We start from the raw sequence: 13,053 nt of genomic DNA, 5'->3' as shown, positions 1-13,053 counted from the left end.
GTACAGTTGACCTTTGAATGACATGGAAATTAGGGGCACCAACCCTAACACAGTTGGAAATCCATGTATAACTTTTGACCTAAAAATTTAACTACTGATAGCCTGTTGTTGAATGGAAGCCTTACTGACAACATGAACAGTTGATTAACATATATTTTATATGTTGTATGTATTATGTACTGTATTTTTACAATAAAGGAAGTTGGAGAAAAGAAAATGTTAAGATAATTAGAGGGAAGAGAAAATACATTTACAGTACTGTACTACAAAAAATTCTTGTATAAGTGAATCTGTAATTCAAACGTGTTGTTCAAGGGTCGACTATAATCGAAAGTTCTACATGAAAGTGTAAAGTTGACTGTAAAGTAAGTGAAGTAAAATCTTTGCTAGTGCATATCTAGAAAAGTGAGAACCGTAGTGTAATCGATTATTGGCCTGCAAGACACTACCATGTACTAAAATTGTTCGCTTTGCAAAAATGTTTTCCACATGTGACATCATTTCTGAGTCCAGTGTTTTTGCAGGGAAGTAGTTTGTGTGTGTGTGTGTGTGTGTGTGTGTGTGTGTGTGTATAAGTTAATTTACGTACCTTCTTTTTCCCTACTAAGGTGTGATCTAAATTCCTCTGGTAAGAAAAAAATAAGTCTATTCATTCTCTTTTAGGTGTTTAAATACACAATAATTTGGCCTTTTTTTCCCCCTACTAAAGATTTCAGGCATACCTGCAATACTTGGGTCTTACAGATTTTCTCTTTCTTTTCTTTCTTTCCTTTTCTTTTTTCTTTTCTTTTCCTTTCTCTTTCTCCTTTCTCTCTTTCCTTCCTTCCTTCCTTTCTTCCTTCCTTCTTTCCTTCCTTGCTTTTTTTAAGATTTTATTTATCTCAGAGAGAGAGAGCAAGCAAGTGCATGAGCAGAGGGAGAGGGACAAGCAGAGTCCGCACTGAACACAGCGCTCAATGCGGGGCTCAGTCCCAGGAGTCTGAGATCATGACCTGAGCCGAAGTCAGACACTTAACCAGCTGAGCCACCCAGTCAACACCCCCCCTCAATAGATTTTCTTTAAAAAATTAAATGAGTGGAGCACCTGGCTGGCTCAGTCAGTAGAGCTTGCAACTCTTGATCTTGGGGTTGTGAGTTTGAGTGCCACGTTGGGTGTGGAGATTACTTAAAATATTAAAAAGAAATTATATGATTAAAAATTCTCAAATTATTATCTTCAATTCAGGTAGCAATGAATAGAGCCCAGGTTTGTTTGATATCTAGTTCCAAATCTGGAGAGAGGCATCTCTACCTTATTAAAGTGTCAAGAGACAAAATATCAGACAACAGTGACCAAGAGACAGCAAATTGTGATGCAAAAGGTAATTCTTTCATTTGCTTTATTACATAAAATTTGGCTGAGTTGAAAAAGTACTTATGAAGTATCACCTGATAGTAACCTAATTGAAAATATACCCTATTCAAATAAAATGAAATTTTCTTATCCAGATCCCTTAAGTGTATATAATAAACTCATTTGATGTTAAAAAAGAAAAGGAAGGTTATGTAAATAGTTTAACTTTTAAAAATTAAAAGGAAAACATCTGCTTGGATCTTCCTGTGAAAAAAACTAAACAGAACTTTTGACTTTTTAAAAAGAAAATATACCTTATTTTAAGAAATTTGTGAAGACTAGATGGCAATATAAATTACTATATTTGTCCAGTGACTTCAATTACATATTTCATTCTCTGTTAAATTCATGTTTGATAAATGTAGCAATAGTCACAGAAACTCTGAAAATAAATTGCTTTGACCCAATCTCAAGTAATGTGACTTTAAAAGGCATCTATTTTTAGCTAGTATGTTTGGGTGAGGTTATTACTCAGAAAACTTGAAAAGAGTCTAAATTGGAGGCATCAGTCTGGCAGAAAATTATTTCATTGTTAATTAATTCAATAGACATTTATTAAATAATTGTTACAGGCATGGCAGTGTGCCATGGGATAGGATTTTAGAATCCGGAAGAGCTGAATCTCTGTAAGCACATTATAAGGGCCTAACATTAAGCAAGGTTTTGCAGGGGAGGAGAATCAGGAGAGGAATGAGGGTCAGCTGTTCATAATCTAGCCATAAATGCCTCAGAGTCCTGCCCTCAACAGTCCAGGGATTCTGGGCCCATCCCAAAGGTAGATTCCGCTTCATGTGTTTAAGATTATATTTCCTTAAGTTATATTTTTCTGTATATGTGATCCTGCCTGGTTTTCTCTTTCAGTATTTTCTCATTTCAGATCCATTGTTGGTTTTTCTTAGGCTCATAACGTTTTTTTTTTGTTAGTTTATTTCCTCTTGGTGGAGATCACATTACCCTGGTATGTACCAGGATAGGATACAAGCCCTCTTTATGTTACATGCATCTTTGTACTCTGATTTTTTCACTCAGCATTTTCTCACAGATTTTTTCTCATATTGCTCTCTTCTCTTGATAGCTGTTATCATTAAGGAATGTGTACTATTCCGTTGGATAGCAGTTCCATACTTTAAATTATTCCCTTATTATTTTTTGATATATGGTTGCTTCTGATAATTTTCCTTTATAGATAATACTGTAGTGAGCATCTTCATGCCTGTATATCCATATTTTTGTGTAGGATAGAGTCTCAGAATTCTGGATCAAAGACTAAAAAACTTTTGTGGCTTTTGGTATTTGTCAAGAATTATAAATTTATAAAAAGGGGGCTTCTTACAAATAAGGCAAGATTCTTAAGGAAAAGAAATTTTGAGGCAGAGAAAAGAAAATTAAGATTATAAAAAGATCAAGAACAATCTGAATCTCAAAGTACGAATTTCAAGTCCTTTGTTAAACACACATTTGAATGCTTTGTATGTGTAGAATCCTGTATCCAACTTCAGTCATGGAACACACACTTGTTCTGCCCTACAGGACCATATATTCTAGCTAGCACTGAGAGATATAAATGAGATAGCTGGACTTTATAAAAGACAAATCCAAAGTAAGAATTACCGGGATTGCACATTGTTAGGCAGCGCAGAAAGGGTGGTGTTGAAGTAGTGTAAACAAGCAACTATCCACTTCTCATATTGTCAGAAGAGCGTTGGCAAGAATTCGGAGCCATAGGACTGTGGTTACTAAGTGTAACCTTAAAATTGATCATATGAATTTTTCTAATACTGCTATTTCTGAAAATATAGTGTTCTAACTGATTTTCACTGGTATCATTTTAGCAATATTTGCTGTACTCACGAGTGTCTTGACAAAAGATGACTGGTGGAACCTTCTGTTGAAGGCCATATACTGCTTGTGTGACCTATCCCGATTTCAGGAGGCTGAGTTACTTGTGGATTCTTCATTGGAATATTATTCATTTTATGATGACAAGCAGAAACGCAAAGAACTAGAATACTTTGGTCTTTCTGCTGCAATACTGGACAAAAATTTCAGAAAGGCATACAACTATATCAGGTGATTTTCCAATAGTTTATTTTAGATTCTTTGAGAGTATGTGTATTTACTTTGACTTAGTCTCTTATGCTCAAGAATTAATAAGTTGTTTTATTTTAACTCTCTTGTTGCTTACTGGTTAATTCAGTTCATTGGTGATTCTCAGAGGCATACCCTTTCACATATTTAACCTCGTGTGCCTTAGTCTCCCCATTTATAAAATGGGTATCATAATACTACCACCTGGTAGGATTCTTGTGAGGATTAAGTGAATTATTATGAATTATTATATATATAAGACCTTTTAACAAAGTCTGGCACACATCGTTGTTAGCTGTTTTTCACTGTTCATCGTACTGCAGCTGTAGGGGCAGGGGGAGAAACGGTGAAACTTAAACTATTTGATTTTTTGTTGTTTAAAAGTTTGGTGAAAAGAACAAACAAGGTGTAGAAATACTAACTTAAGCAGCATTTTCTGGGAAAAATCTTTGTGTAAATGTTTCTGCTTAAATACATTGAGACAATCTGCTTTTCCTTGGAAGATGTTGCTGCACTGAAGGATTTCATTCTTAGAAATCAGAAGTTTTTCTTTTTACATAATTTTTTACTCTCACCCTCTTTCTGCAACTTTAGGGTAATGGTAATGGAAAATGTCAATAAACCGCAGCTCTGGAACATTTTCAATCAGGTTACCATGCACTCCCAAGAAGTACGACATCATCGCTTCTGTCTTCGCCTAATGCTGAAAAACCCAGATAATCATGCCCTGTGTGTCTTAAATGGACACAATGCATTCGTATCTGGTAGTTTTAAGCATGCGCTTGGTAAGTGTCCTGGACATGACTTTGTCAAGTGTGGACGGTGTGGTGGTTAACAGCTAGGCCTCTGGAGCGGAACTGTGTTTAAATCGTGGCTCCCTCATGACAAGTTATTCTACCTCCCCCTGCCTCAGTTTCTTTATCTTTGAAATGGAGGTAATAATTGGACCTACCTTATAAATTATTATGAAAATTAAATGAGTTAATAGGAAGTATTTTAAAAAATGCCTGGCACATACAGTAAGTAGCAATAGGATTTGGCAACAATGATAATAATACTTGTTTTCCTTATGAAGCTTTGGTTTCAAAAGGCTGAAATAAGTCATAATTCATTTTAAAGGTTAACAATTCTCCCTGATTAGGCTTGATTTTTTTTTTTTTAAAGGGAGCATGCACGCGCAGGGGGAGGGGCAGAGAGAGAGAGAGAGACAGAGAATCTTAAGGAGGCTCCACACCCAGCGTGGAGCCCAACACAGGATTCTATCTCATGACCCTGAGATCAGACCTGAGCTGAAATCAAGAACCAGAAGCTTAACCAGCTGAGCCGCCCAGGCGCCCCGGCTTGTTTTTAAAATAATTATCATTAATAATGGATGCTTTGCCACCTGATTTTAATTTGCTGTAGTACAAAAAGGGATTTAAGATTTGCTGATAGTTTGTTCCTCTAAGAGACAAGTCTTTATGTCAAGATTTATTACATGGTGCTTGCTAATTCTAATTAAACTCAGAAAATTAATTAATCACTTGAAATTTTCTGTAATAATGAATCAAAAGCAAACAAGTAGAAAAATACCTGGCCAAATGTTTAAACCTAAAATGAGGCATGTATCTCTTGCTGCCTAAAAGCTAGTGTTGTCAGGTTCACTTCTGGATAATCTAGGATGTTGGCTATTTAATACTTAACAGTGTTTCTTCATGTATGGCTGGTATTTTTATAATTGTTCGGCCAGTAACCTTTGAACATCAGATGTTGAAACTGTCCTCTATTTTGTGTGCTTTTTGGAATTGTTTAATGTTAAGAATATAGAGATTTATATTGTTGTCTTATATTTAGGACCTCTTACAGATATAAAAATAGAAAGTCCAAGTAGCAGTCTACCATCTGTGCTGCTAACGAGATTTTGTGGTGCCATTCCTTCTGGCACAGGAGCTGGAAAGAAGGGAGGTTTTTATCTATGTCTCATAAATTATAGATAGATCATCCCTTTATAAGAAAAATTTGCTTAAAAATTTGTTTCAATTCCCCTGTCTCGTATGGTTAAGCTTTTGACATGAAATAATTGCATATATAGAATACATGGAAAAAAGGAAAACATCTTTTTCTCAGGAAAAACAAAATAGTGCTGCATTTAGGAAAAAACACATATAATCTAAAAAACAAAACAGAACTATTTTTCTTTTTCTCACCTCCAGATCCATCATATTTGAATTTATAAGACAGATCAATTAATTTTACAAAAGAATTTGCCAGAAGATACATTTGCTTGTTTCTTTTAAAATAGATTTAAGATCATAGGGGCGCCTGGGTGGCACAGCGGTTAAGCGTCTGCCTTTGGCTCAGGGCGTGATCCCGGCGTTCTGGGATCGAGCCCCACATCAGGCTCTTCCGCTATGAGCCTGCTTCTTCCTCTCCCACTCCCCCTGCTTGTGTTCCCTCTCTCACTGGCTGTCTCTACCTCTGTCGAATAAATAAATAAAAACTTAAAAAAAAAATCATAAAATAGAATTATGATCACAATTGATAAATCGTTTATTTTGGAAATACTACTCTACATGGAAGTGTCTAGCTGCGCCTAAAAGAAAGTTACTTTTAGTTGCTCATATTTAATCTTCATAGTCAGGATACATTTATAGGTAAATCCTCCTCATTTTGTTATATTTTATACACTGTTTTAAAATTCAAATTAACGTGCTTCTGGTTGATATTTTAGAAAGCACACCTTGCATATGTTAAAAATCAGTACTGTTTAGGCATAAAATATATTTGAATAAGTGAAGAAATAAGGAACAATGCTCATGTCACACCATCTGACATCACTGTTCTTTTTTTCAGGACAATATGTGCAAGCCTTTCGCACCCATCCCCATGAACCTCTCTATAGCCTCTGTATAGGCCTAACATTTATTCACATGGCATCTCAGAAGTATGTATTAAGGAGACATGCTCTTACTGTGCAGGTAATTCATTTGGATTTCTCATTACTTGGTTTTATGTTCTTTAAAAATGAATATACATAATGCTTTTATTGTCCTGCTTCAAAAGTAATACCTGCTTAGTATATATGTTGAGCGTTCCCAGTAGCTATTCCTGTGTTCAGCACTCATGGACTAGTGGTATTCCTGGCTAAGGCTTTGTAGCCATGTAGAAAGGGAACACAGCCAGATCATACAGAAAGAAGACACGGCAGAATCCGGAGGTTTCCCTATACTCTGGAGCCCCTGAGGCCTCCAGCCTTCTCGGTCCTAAAGATTGGTTTATTGTAAATCCATTTAAAAATATATGTAATATATACATTCAATAACATATGAATATGTGACTGTGTGACTGTTTCCTCACATCATCACCAACAAATTGCTCTTTTAAAACTTTCTTGGTTCTTACAGCGATTTGAAATTAGCCTTTTTATTTTCTTGTTTACTTTTTTATATAGCTTGTGTTCTCTAATAAGAATATAAACTCCAGGGATGTCTGTGTGGCTCAGACGCTTGGTTAAGCGTCTGATTCTTGATTTCAGCTCAGGTAATGATCTCAGGGTTGTGAGGAGCCTACTTAGGATTCTCTCTCTCCCTCTTCCACCCCCCCCACCCCCCCAGGGGCATGTTCTCTCTCTCTCTCAAAAAAAAAAAAAAAATATATATATATATTATATATATTTAATATATATAATATATTTTATATATAATATATATTATATATATTTAATATATATAATATATATTTAATATATATAATATATATTTATAAGTATATATAATATATATATTTAATATATATAATATATATTTATATATATATATAAATATATAAATTCCAAGAGATCAGAGAGTCTGTTTTGTTCACCACTGTGTCTTTAAAACTTTTGTGTTGTTTTTATGTTTATATGTTTGATGCATGTCAAAGACATTTTCTTTTAAATAGTTATGGAAGGAAAGAAAATGTTGGCTTGAATGGAGTAGCAGGATTGAGTAAAGGATTTTTTGTTTAGTGTTTTAAAGTATAATGGTTAAAAGAAAACCTAAATTCAAATGATGGTAATTGTTAAAGCTGGGTATTGGAGTTCTATATTATAATATTCTCTTTACTTTTGTATATTTGAAAATTTTCATAATAAAAAATAAAAACAAAAAACCCAGAAATTTTCCTTTTCTTAGGTATTTATTTGTGATATTTGTCCACTTCTTGCTCTATGCTTTTTTTTCTCTCTTAATGGATACTTTTGCTATATTAAGTAAAAACAAATATATAATGAGCACGCACTGTGCTAGGAACTGGGGATACAGCAGTGAGTATACAGGCAGAATTCCTTGCCCTCATGAAGTATTTTGGTAAATACTAATAGGAAATTTTTATGGATTTACTCATTATTAAATAGTTAAAATATGTAGTTCTTTGGCCTGGTAGGGAAAAAATTTATGTACTTCAAAGTAATTTAGAAGCTAAATTTCAAATCACTTATATTTAAACCACAGTTTTTAATTGGTTGGGGATAGAGATCAAACAACAGGAGATTGGTATATGGGAGTTTGTTGTCCTCATCTCTGTACTTTTGTGTGTGTTAAACATTGTCCATTAAAAAAAGTTTCTAAAAACAAGTTTTACTGTAAATACCATGATTCTTAAATTGTTTTAATTTCGAATGAATCTCTTTCTTCATGCTACATGACCAGTTTGTTTCCCTTTGGAGTACTTAAAAACAAACTAATTTCATGCGTTTTACTGTCTTTCCTACCTTTATATTATACTATGAAAGTAAAATCTTTTATGATTTTTTTCTATCTGTATTTAGTATTTTATAGACAGTGTATACTTGGGCCTGTTAGTGAATAATGTGATAAAAATGTTTGAAGTGTAACATACTTAAAAAAGAACTCTTTTGTTTCTATTTCATTAAAAATTTTTTGTCACATTTTTGTAGTTTTTATATTTGATGATTCATAGTATACCTAAGAGATAAAGTAGATGTCCCCATGACCTAGTTTTTAAATCACTAATTATTTGAATAGTGTTTCAGAGGTCTCCTAAATTTGTTAAAAATTTCTTAAAATGCAGCTGGTAACTTAAATCCTATTATTGTATCAAAAGACTTGCAAGTTTATTTGGGTTGCAACAGTTCATCTGTGATTACTTACTATTTTCCGCCAGATTTTTGCAGTTTGTCATTTTTAAAATAAGAAGATTTGATATTTCTCTGAGACTAATAGTTTGTCTGCTTTACTTAAGACAGAACCATAATTTTCAGTGGCATAGAGGTCATATACACATATATAAGTAGGTTCTTTTATTATGCAGAAAGTATGATTTGTTTAGTGAACATAATTATTTTTATCCCTAAAATGCTTTAATTCTAAAGAATTCGTTCATTTTTATTATTTTTTTATTTATGAAGAAAAATTTGTGACCATTTATTAGAAAGCAGATCACCCAGGGAATACTTACATTTTATATTCTCTATTCACAGATAATATATTTATTTAATTACTTAACATAGGACACTTGCACTTTTGCAGTTTGTAACTTTCTGTGGCTAGTAACTTGAAGCTAATTAAAGGGGGAAATTAATACAGGGAGAGGAAAGAAGCAAGTTGCTTCTCGGACATTGTGACACACATGGAGCTTGCATTATTATAGCTGTGCTCTGAAATAACCTGTTTTTCCATAAAGTCTTTGAGTCAGAAGCTTTCAAGGAAAAAAAATTAAGTTTTTGGGTTAAGTTATTAAGGTCCTGAGGTAACTTACAAAAAGGTACCATTTACTCAGAAAGCTTCTTCTCCCTGAGAAGACACCTTTCTAAAATTATCTTAAGGGCTTAGACTTTATATTCTGTTCCAGGTTTTAGACATCCTAAATCAAAAAGTTTATTGGCCTCTCACGTCACAAAAGCCAACTTGGATCCTTAAAAAAAAATCCTGTGTTCTTATAGATTATGGATCTTTGACAGTTGTGGCATTCGGCTTTGTTTTCTGTGAATATTTTTGTCCTTAGCTTAAAAAAAAATGTTTTATACCTTCAGAAGAGCTCTTGACTACACTGTGATATGGCACTGCACTACACATACGTTCTTTTAGGATGGGACTCTCTCTTTTTTTAGTATTTGTATTCTGTACAGAATATACATGGCACATATACTGGTTCAAATACATACTTGTCAAGTGATTATAATACTGAATTGTTTATCTTTTTGGTAGGGCTTTTCCTTCCTTAATCGATACCTCAGTATACGTGGACCTTGCCAGGAATCATTCTACAATTTGGGCCGTGGCCTTCACCAACTGGGGCTGATTCATCTTGCAATCCACTATTATCAGAAGGCCCTGGAACTCCCTCCACTTGTGGTAGAGGTATTATATGATTTGTTTTTTGTTTTTTTCTTAAAGATTTTATTTATTTATTAGAGAGCTCATGAGCAGGTGGAGGGACAGAGGGAGAAGGAGGGAGAGAATCTCAAGCAGACTTCTTTCTGAGCACGGCATCTGACATGGGGCTTGATCTCATGACCTGAGCCAAAATCAAGAGTTGGTGCTTAACCAACTGAGACATCCAGGCGCCCCTGTATGATTTACTTTAAAAACTGATGAGTCACTTCATTTCATCTATAGATAAGTGCAGTTTGCTCATGTTGTAGTCCAGACAGTGAAATAAATTATGTATTAGAATGTATTTTTTCTTTATTGAATGTATTTATGTAATTGTGTTCAGCAACAAGTAGATCTTTGTCATTCTGGCCTTGTGACCTGATCAGCAACCATGTGGACACGTACACAACTTGTGGTTATGACCATTTCAGTTACCTTAAGGTAGCCCCTGTGGTTTACAGGTACGAGCTGGTAGACACAAAGCCTGAGTATTTAGTAATATAGCCATTGTTCATTTTCAAGTTCAAGTGTAACTAACATGTTTCTTTATAAAGATGAAAAACCAGTATAAATGTAGTTTTGTTTAAGATAATGTAATACAGGGTAACGTGTTGATAGTACTATGATAATCTGTGTTTAAAGTCTCATTTTAATTTCTGAAGAAAAATATTGTTTTCATTGTTAATTTTTTTAAGTCGCACTCATAATCCTTGCATGCCCTCACAACTGTTTTGTATTACCCTTGTTCAATGTTAGTCATTAAACAAATGAATACATACTTTTATAGTTATGCTGATGAAATGTATACACTTTTGTGTTCTTTATTTCGTAAATACCTTTGGGTATTGCTCCTTAAGCTTTATAGGTATCATTTTTCATTGTTGCAGATATTTTTACGGTTGACTCCAAAATTTTGTATTGGGAAAGATTTAGAAACATAGATCTAATGTGCTCCATTGAGTTCATTGCTTTGCTATTTAAGTAGGAAAAAAAGTAATAACACCCCTAGTGTAATTATTATTATTAAATTGGTGTATGCCTTCTTAGACCTATCCTTAAAATGCCTTTTTGTTATATAGTAGAGGTATTTTTTTCCCATCTCGTCATTTGTGTTATAATTTATTTCTTTTTTAGATGCGTAATTTTTACGTTTTTTAATGAAATCATATCTATTAACCTTTTCTTTTATAGTTTCTACTTTTGGTATTATACTAGAAGGGCCTTTCCTACCCAAGGTTATATTGTTATATTATTGAACTATAATTTTTTTTCTTTTATGGTTTCATTTTTTTAATCTTAAATTCTTAATTTATCTGGAGTTTATTCTGTTGTGGCTTGTGGATGAGACTGTTTTCTTTAACTTACTGGTGAGACATTTTAAATTTTTTAATGATACAGTTATTATAGTGATTAACTGAATCAGCATTGCCTAATAAAAATTTAGATCCAAGGTCTATGCCTAGTTTTATACTTTTTTTTTAGTATAATGAATTTTAATATTTGAATATTTACACTTATGAAACTGTTATTTGCCGTAAAATTGTCTGGTTGTCAGTTTGAAATATAACTCATTCATGTATTTTTTTCCTCCTAGGGTATAGAAGTTGACCAGTTAGACTTACGAAGAGATATTGCCTACAACTTGTCTCTCATTTATCAGAGCAGCGGGAATATTGGAATGGCTCAAAAGCTTTTGTATACCTATTGCTGTATATAAAGTACCTCAACTGAGAAAGAAGCATTGGTGCTCTGTGTGTGGACCAGTATTTTCTGTCTAAGGGCTTATTAGTATTAACCCCAAATTGGAAATGACAATTTGAGAATTATCTGTGTATTTAATTTTTAATATGTGATAATCTTTTGATATGCAAAATTATCATTCCTATAAGAATTTGTACATTCTTCTGTCATTTTCTTTTAGTATTTTTTGGTAAAATTGTCCCCAAGGGTGAAATGGAGAATATTAGCCTTTAAGTCAGCTTGGGGTGGAATATGCTAATTTTTTACTCATGTCATTTATTCATCTGTGCGTTCAGTGCTATGTATTAAACACCTGTGTACCAGGCCCTGTGATGGGTGCTTGGAATACAGTAGTAGGGCAGAAGTGACCGCTCCATACAGTTCTTTAAATACAGAACTTAAGTATATATTCATTTGAAAGAGATGCTTGCTGTATTTCTGCCTACATTATCATTGTTCAGTCATCCACTTATTTTTGCTCTGTTGCTATTGCATGGGCAGTTTCTCAAATACATAGAAAAGGAGGTTCCTTATTAAAGGAAAGACCAATTGGGACTCTTTCTCATGTCAGCATAATTATGTAATTCACTTGGCTCCTAAGAAAATTATTAGAAATGGTTATGTAGTAGGAAGACACATAATTGAGTTAATCTTTTACTTTTCACCTGCATATATCTTAGTTGTATAGATCAAGACCTGGGAGGCTGGCATAATTCAAAACATCCTGTTCTGAGGCAGATAAAAAAATTCATTACCAGTGTTGGTGGCTTTCTGACAAAAAAATAGAAAAGAGAGGACCACATTCAATAATGTGACCTAGTTTGCATTTCAAGATCACTAGGAATGTAGGAAGACTAGGGAATTTTATGTATGGAATAAAGTATTGCTGTGATAAACTACAAAAACTAGATTAAAAATTTTAATTAAATATGGTATGTTCTTGAATCTAAGATAACAATACTTTTAAGATACACCGTTGGTTTACTAACAGCTTTCAAAAGTTTCTCATTTTTAGCAAAATGCTATAATAAATGTGCGTGTGGATTATAAGACCTAGTCTAATTGTAGAAGGGAAACAAGAGACTTAGGGTAAAGAAATACAATGAGGGCTTTTTAAGAATTCTTAACTGCTCTTTATCCTGTATATATAACTTTGTAGTTGAAAAGCAAAGTTTGCATATAATAAATAAATGTATCATGCACTCTGCATGTGTGTATTTAAATGTGTATATAATTTAAATAAATTCTATTTTTATAAAGTTAGTTTCATATGCTTATATATATTTTATTTCATGCCATTTGCAGGTAATGATAAAGCTAACTGCTAGCGTGCAGGTTAGGTTTCTATCTTTGAATCCTATTGAACTAAGTATTCCATGTTCTGAGTTTTTCTTTTGAATTAAACTCACTGGGCTATTGGGGCGCCTGGGTGGCTCAGTTGGGTGAGCATCTGACTTCAGCTCAGGTTATGATCCCAGG

General features: G+C 33.5%; 1 protein-coding gene across 2 annotated transcripts in view; it reads left to right on the top strand.

The window, feature by feature from the left end:
• Positions 1-12,837, top strand: part of GTF3C3 (general transcription factor IIIC subunit 3) — a 38,551-nt gene extending 25,714 nt beyond the window's left edge. For both annotated transcript variants that reach the window (XM_026492276.4, XM_026492275.4), the window contains exons 13-18: positions 1,226-1,361; positions 3,226-3,463; positions 4,076-4,266; positions 6,314-6,438; positions 9,667-9,819; positions 11,429-12,837. In XM_026492276.4, the coding sequence (XP_026348061.2) occupies positions 1,226-1,361; positions 3,226-3,463; positions 4,076-4,266; positions 6,314-6,438; positions 9,667-9,819; positions 11,429-11,551 (966 nt within the window). In that variant the 3' untranslated portion in view covers positions 11,552-12,837. The remainder of the gene's footprint in view (positions 1-1,225; positions 1,362-3,225; positions 3,464-4,075; positions 4,267-6,313; positions 6,439-9,666; positions 9,820-11,428) is intronic.
• The last annotated feature ends 216 nt before the right edge of the window (positions 12,838-13,053 follow it).

This window comes from Ursus arctos, unplaced genomic scaffold, assembly GCF_023065955.2.
Source record: "Ursus arctos isolate Adak ecotype North America unplaced genomic scaffold, UrsArc2.0 scaffold_1, whole genome shotgun sequence".
Lineage (NCBI taxonomy): Eukaryota > Metazoa > Chordata > Mammalia > Carnivora > Ursidae > Ursus > Ursus arctos.
This window is presented reverse-complemented; position numbering and strand designations above follow the sequence as displayed.